We start from the raw sequence: 7,608 nt of genomic DNA on the forward strand, positions 1-7,608 counted from the left end.
AATCCCTGCTTTGATATCCAAACCTAACCAAAACCCAAAGAAACACAAAAGAATATCAGGACATTGAGAAAAGCACCAGTGTAAAACTTAACAGGAGCTAAAAGTTAGTCTGAGGGACTATAAATACTAAATTCAAATGCTACAATTTGATTAAGACAGTCAGATTTTTTCCAAATACAATTAAGAAGGCAACTGAAGAAACTAGCCTCTCAATTTTTTTGCTAATCTGTGCACAAAGACTTTTTTTCTTTCGTAAAGTAAAACATTCCTTCAGACCGTCTAGAAAAGATAAATAAATAAAGAGAAGTTAGCATGTAAGGGTTTGTTGCAGGGTCCGCATTGCTACAGATGAGCTGCAGGAGCCCCCTTTCCCCCCCCCCCTTTAAGTCACAACAACACCGCCTCAGTCAATATTTAGTTCACTGTTGTTTGGCAGAACACAGAGAAGAAATAATCAGAAGTCACTATCACGAGCTGATAACTTTCCTTGACAAAAACATTTAAGTTATTTTAGAACAGTCACTATAGAGTAAAATAAATGAGACTTTGTTTGACTTGTTTGTTTTGTTTTTTTTAAATAGTCTAAACTCTCACTCTTCCTTCTCGTGGAGAGAGGCCCGCACGCGCTGGCGCACGTAAAACGCGGTGAGGGCGCTGCAGCAGGCAGTGAAGATGAAGAGCGCCACGGCGTCGTGCGCGAGATCCCCGTGAAGACGCTCGTACAAGGGGCGGCGCACTGTGAAGTCTGTTCGCAGCGCTTCAATCTGCACCAGGGTGCAAACCACCACAAACACGTGAAAGATCTGGTGGCCCTGCCCGATGAAGTCACACTTCCCAGGGAACAAGCTCTCTGGGTGAGGGCAGCAGAAGAAATAGGCGCTGATTAAGAAAAAGAGCACGTGGTAGAAGTGGTACGTCACCATCGGGTCGGAGCAGCCCTCCTGGTAGCACCTGTAAATGCGATGGACTACGGGGCTGATGTCTAAGCAGTAAGCCAAGGCTGAGGGCACCACTTGAAAGAGCTTGAGGACCAGCTTGGGCAGCTCGGGACTGGCATATTTGCCATAGCAGCAGCCGAAGCACGTGAGCCAAGCCAGGAATGCCGCAGCGGGCAAAAAGATCCCTTGCACAGTAGTGTGCAACTCTTTCTCTATAGCGTAGTAGTAGTGTGCCAGAGCGCTCCCGTACTGGTAAACGGCAACCCCCACGTAGTCGAGGAAGTAGAAGGTGTAGTAGGAGAGCTCCGACTTGGCAGAGAGGAGATGAGCGAGAGCACTGAATGAGAGGTAGGTGAAAGCTGCCAGGAGCACGATGAAGAGGGGCTGAGCGTGAGGATCTCGCAAGAAGTCCACCGTCTCCGAGATCTCCTGCCACTTCACCAAGATGATGAGGGCAGCCAGCAGATGGGTCCACACGTTGAGGGTCTCGTTGTGCCTTTGGAAGAGGGTGAGAAAGTAGTACCGCCAGCTCAGGTCCGGCTGTCTGTACCCCGTGTGGATGTGGCGCTCGCGGAACACCCACGGAACGTCGGACAGCTTTACAGTGCAAGGCAGGGTTGGAAAGGCCGACTCGAGCAGCTGAGGGATCTGCCGCAGCTGCTGCACGTTGATAAACAGGCGACCGATCTGTTCCATCACCACCGTTGCCATGGCGAACTGTAGACCAAAGAGGAGGGTTAGTCAATACCTGCCTTTGAGCCACACTTGTGTCAACATGTATGAACACATTTATAAACTGCAATACTACTGATATCACAAAGCAAATCTGAGCAGCGGTCATTGGATCACTGAGCAGAATGACACCCAAAAACAGCACAGGTTATGATTTTAGGTCATTTTGGGTGGGGGGGTTTAATCGTCACACAGTTCACCGTGGGCACTGGAGGACTTGACATCTTTTTCATTGTTCACTGCTTTTATTATTTAAAAACAATCAGCAGATTGACTGAATGTAAAAGCCATCAGATGCAACATGAAATTAAATGAAAAATTATAAACTAAATTAATTAATTTAATCTAATGAATTTGTTGGCCACCGGGGGGCAGTGAAACTATGTGACAACTTGACTTAATATTACATCTGTCACATGTCAAACGTCAGAACATTTCCGACTTCTTGGCAGCTAATTATGCAACTGTGTTTCTTCTGTTGGAGGCCCTGCTGGTGGTGTGCAGTGGGTTTTATCTTGAAAAGCTTTCTGCTAAAAATAACACGGCTTCCTCTGGCTAAAAGTGGGGTTGATAAGAGTCTAGATATAAACAGCAGTGATCTATAAATCGGTAGTTTAAACGGCTCCAATAAAGATGACCAACTAGTTGTTATTGTCTGCAGAGAGAAACAGTTTAAGCTCCCCCACAGCCTTTCTGATCCACTGTTGGTAACAAAACATTATGGCTCAGCGCAGCTTTAAGTGTTTCCCGTCTGAAATTAAATTAAATTGTATTTATAATAAAAGCAGATGCCTCAAGGTACTTTATATTGTAAGGTTAAGACTCTAAAGCTGTCATGGTCCTGCGACCATGACTCAGTGACTTTATGTTTATGTTCTTTATTGTTATTACTTTCATTATTATTCATGGCTGTTTTGGGATGGTTTGTGTTTGGGATTTTAGACACTGGGTTCTGGGTTTGTGCTCCCTCTGTTGGTCCCTGGTGTTAGTGTTCCCCTGTCTCGTCAGGTTAATCAGGTCCAGCTGTTTCCCCCACCTGTGTGTGATTTCCCAGTGTCTCTTTGTGTATTTATAGTGTGTGATTTCCTCTGCTCCTCGTCGCGTCGTCTGTGTTCATACCTGGTGTAATCCCCTGCGTGCTCTCCCTTCATGCTCAGGTTTGCTATTTCTTTGTGTAGTTTCTCCCAGTTAGTTCATCCTTAGTTCTGTTTTACCATCCCCACTTTATATTGGATATTATCAATAAATCACCCTCACACCTGAATAAGTGCTGCGTTTTGAGTCCTCCTTCTGCTCTCCACACGGCCGCTGCCCCGGACCGTGACAAAAGCAATACAGAGAAAACCCCAGCACTCAAACGGCCTCTTCGAGCAAGCACTAGGTGACAGTGGGAAGTAAAAACTCCTTTTTAACAGGAAGAAACCTCAGGCAGAACCAGGCTCAGAGAGGTGAAGCCAGCTGCTGGGACCAAAGGTAACTTATCCAAAATTTAATGAGCTGATTTGTGTGTCTGAAAGTGTCCTGAAGCCTCTACGCTCCACTCACCATAATGCATCACTTTGAAGGGTGGATGCACACCACGGGACCTCGGGTACAATAAAGCTCTCACCTCAGCTCATAAATTCTGCACTGATTGAAAATGGGGAGAAATTGCTTCCCAAAAAGTGCAGCACTTGACACACAGTGAATGTTTGCTACTCGGCTAACTTAAAAAATGCACGATGGGTTTGAAAATGGGGTTTGATCTAGAAGACCTGCAGCTGAAAAAGTGTTGCTATTGACATAGAAAGTACTAATGGGTAAAGCAAACTGACGACGGTAATCTACCTACAGTGTGCTACACAGTTATCCAAAAAGACACCGATATCACAGTATAACTAGCTAGTAGTAGGCATGATCTGTGCCTACTAAGCAGCCAAAGTACCACACAGTAGTTTAGCTCCTCCTTTTCAAATAAAGCTCAGTTTGGAGCACGATGTGGGAAAATACAAAGTTTCTATAAATCTTCCTGTAAAGACATTCTTTGTGTTCTGTTGGGCCAATTAAATCAGATTTTGTAAACTACGCTCAGAATGCTGAGTCACGTGTGCGTAAGGGACCCTAAAAAAGGTCATTTAATTCATCAATACTTCTTTTGATTAACATGTGGAGAAGGGACTAGGAAAGGCAGAGAGCGGAGGCAGCAGCGTTGCAGAGATCATTCTGTGTGGGATGAACAAGGGCCGGCGATCAGGAGGGATGGCGTGGAGTGATGAATGAGGGGGGGATTACGTAACATAACCCCATCCGGCGTCCACACCCTCCGCTTCCAACAATTGCGATGCACGTTGAAATATTTATGGATGAAAGAAAAATTCTCGAAAATACTGAAAAAGCGCGCTTGTGTGTGTGAGAGAGAGAGAGAGAGTGCTAGTGGGTATTAAACGCGGGCCTTTACGGGCCTGATGCAGCCAATTCCCCCCGAGCAAGCCTGCACCTGATCACCATCGGTCTGCTTTAAACTTGACACCCAGTGGCCGGGATGAATTTGCATGTACCTCTCCACCGACCATCGTCTCGCTTCGATTCCCCGTGGACGCCACATAACTCTGCAGTTAGGCATTAGTGCTGAATGAGCCCGAGAAATGCCGCTGCACGATGATAGAAAATAACAGGGCTTTGCGTTCGAGGCGCATCCTTCCACTGATGCAACGAACGTTCTAGATAATTCATAGATTGAGGCTAATGGCAAAATAAATACACATACCTGTTCGACGGGAGAATCAATCCAGAGCCGAAGATACAGGAGAGGATGGACGAGTTAGAGCCGTGGAGATCATGGATAACATTATCTGACGGCGGTGAACATGCAGCGGAGAAACGTGACGGGAGCGGCGCCTGGCGGCTCTCACGGCTCAATCGCTGGGAGGGCGGACATCGCTTGGTGAACGGACTGATGTTCTAGCCAATCAGCAAACACAAGGCTTCTTCTGCAAATCCATTCGACCAATGATAGCTAACGCCGGCAAACGAGCCCACTCCCCCACAGAAAATCTTCCACTGTCATATGTATATATAAGAGCTTTATACGTCCAGTCGCTGTTAGCTAAGTGTTAACACCTGTTCTAAAATAGTTTGAAGTTTATGTTAATAAGAGAAAAGAAGAATTTAATATATTTAGTTATTCCTCAGTCTAATGACCGTTTCGTTGTTCCAGCACCACAAAATGCAAATGCAATGCTGCATTTCCCCTCTTGTTTACACACTCACCTGCATGTAGTTTACCCTCTGTGGGAACAGGCTGATGAATCTTTCAGTAGCCCTGATAAAGATTTAAAAGTTTTTCAAATCAATCGTTTTAAACACGAGAGCCACTGTCACCACTTGTGCAAATGAGTTGCACAGTTGCCACACAGTTCTTCCTGAGTACTGTGACAAAGCACTAAAACACGATATCGTGAAGCCCATAAAACTGGACGGCACTGCTTCTTCAGTGTCTCAGCTTCAGAGATACCTTTCATAACACAATGCCAACTCCACTGGGTCAAATTTGCTTATCAAAACAGGCAATTTCCCTGCTTCTTAGTGGTGGTCAGATTACGTTTACAGCCTATAGTCTTTCCATTCTTTAACAAAGTTTCATTTAACTGCAACCAACCACCCTACTCAGTCTATATTCCCAGACGGATTTAAGAGGCGTGCCTAAAACAGAAATAATAATGTGTTGGTCTTTTGGGTATTTATCCTCTCTGTATCTTAATGTCAGCTCGGGGGAACATGAGCTGAACACACATCTTTGTGTAGCAAAAAAAAAAAAGTCTGTCCAGCAATCCAGAGAAATCCAGAAAATACTGAGAAACGATTCTTGAAGTCAGGCCAGCTTTTGTCCCCTGTGTGGTCAGACAGGGTAGGAGCAGTGCACTATAGGACATAGTTCCAGGCTGATGAGTTCAGCTGTTTTTCCAAACACATGACAAAGAGGGATTGTACAGAACTGCGCGCAAGACTCCAACACAAACACTCTTATATAAACATTTTTGCAGCGTATGGTGCACACAGAGTATTAAACTTCCAAAGAAAACCTGTAAGACAGTGCAGCATGGTGGTGCAGCGTTCAGCACTGTTGCCTCACAGGTGAAGGGCCTGAGTTCAATTCCACCATCTGGATGGGGTCTCTCTGTGTGGAGATTGCATGTTCTCCCTCTGTTTACAGTTCAGAGACATGCAGCTAGCGATATTAGGCTAATTGATGATTCATAGGGCAATTTAGAATGTGATCTGAATGGAAAAGAGTTTATCATATAGTCAAATGGATGGTACTGTTTCAGGTGTAGTTCTCAAAAATAGTAACATTCATACTGTTTATTGGATTTTAGCTTGGTAAGATTTTTCTTCTGGTCTGGTCCTGTTCTTTTTCTTTTTATATCTTATAAATATTTTAGAAAAAGATATTTTATATCTTTCTGTTAGATGACAGTTGTAGCCATGGTTGAACGCTTAGGATGGAGAAAAGGTCTTACACTGACTGCCATATAGGATATGTAAAAGATAAGGGTTGTGAAGGATTAGGATGAAAATATGCTGAAAAGAAAAAGGATCGAGAGACTGAAAGCAGTGCTCTGAAGCAAAGAAGGAGAGAGAAAGAAAAGGTTGGATCGTGTGGAGATTGTAGATCAGAACGTTCATGAGGATGAAAGGTATGAGGATTTTCATGGGGGATGGTTTGAGGGATGTTTGATCAGGGATGTTTGACACAATGTGTGTGTGAGCAGAGAAGAAGCATGTTACTGATAAAGTAACAAAAGGCAAATAAATCCATGTAGCAATGAAGTCACGGTAAATATTAGGGGAAGATAGGTTAAGAAGAGATCTAATGATTAATGAGCAGCAAAACAAACACCACAGATGTGATGTTTAATACGAGGTCTGAAAGCTTCTTTTTTTTATTTGCAGACAAATAATGAGGAACTGCATAGAAGTAGAAGTGCGGTGCTGTATGAGGAAGTTAAGAGAGACAGAAATGTGAGGGTGATTGATGAGGGAAGAGAGATGGTAGTGAGGTTTGCAGTAGAAGTGACAGATAGGTTCAAGTTGGAGGATGGATTACACACAGAGTCGATGTTCAGCCCTTTCCTTGAAGGACACGCTGGCAGACAAGATCCCACAAGAGCGTCTGTGGTCTATGCTGTTTGCAGATGACATTGTGATCTGCTTCAAGAGTACAGAGCAAGTCAGGAAGATCCTGGAGAGTATATCCTCTGGGGGAAAAAAACCCCATGAAAGTCAGGACAGTGCATGAATGAGAGAGAGGACAGTGGATAGGACAGGTGAGAGGATTGGTTAGCTGAGGTGGCAACGGTTGAGGGGTCAAGTGACTGATGCGTGAACGAGAGGTGAGAGGTACGGTGGAGTGCATGTGTCAGAAATGATTTACCACAGATGGGCATACTAGCAAGAGTGAAGACAAAGGTTTACACAATGGTAGTGAGAGCAGCTACTATGTTAAATGGACTGGAAATGGTGCCAATAATGAAAAGATGGGACCCTAAAGGATGGAGGTGGTGAAGGAGAATACAGGTAGCTGCTGTGATGCATAAAGATTAAAAGGACAGGAAAAGAAAAATGTGTTGACTTCTAATGGGACAAACTGGAAGATGAAGAGCTGACGTAAATTGGGGAAAAAAGGTTAATCCTTACACAGCACACAAGTCTAATACCCATGAAGCTAGACCAGTGCCAATCATTAAACTATTAACAGAGACACTATAATTTATTCTACAGAAGAAATTTTAATTTCATGTTCATTACATTCTGTAAATAACCAAGCAATAAACAGAGAATGAACTGTATTTCACAATGTGAATAAGATTCCAAAAAGAAAACAAAAATAGGGGAAAATAGGAAAAAAAAAACATCCTAATATACCAATTAAGGGAATAAAATATGTTATACACCAAAA

At 43.8% G+C, this 7,608-nt stretch overlaps 1 protein-coding gene across 1 annotated transcript; it reads right to left on the bottom strand.

The window, feature by feature from the left end:
• Positions 1-446: 446 nt before the first annotated feature.
• On the bottom strand, positions 447-4,581 carry paqr7b (progestin and adipoQ receptor family member VII, b). Its single transcript, XM_026183932.2, has 2 exons — positions 4,417-4,581; positions 447-1,655 (listed from the first exon to the last, which is right to left on the bottom strand). Exon 2 carries the CDS (start codon positions 1,647-1,649, stop codon positions 591-593), a length of 1,059 nt encoding a protein of 352 aa, XP_026039717.1. The 5' UTR covers positions 1,650-1,655; positions 4,417-4,581; the 3' UTR covers positions 447-590.
• Positions 4,582-7,608: the final 3,027 nt, after the last annotated feature.

This window comes from Astatotilapia calliptera, chromosome 11 (genome assembly GCF_964374335.1).
Source record: "Astatotilapia calliptera chromosome 11, fAstCal68.1, whole genome shotgun sequence".
NCBI lineage: Eukaryota > Metazoa > Chordata > Actinopteri > Cichliformes > Cichlidae > Astatotilapia > Astatotilapia calliptera.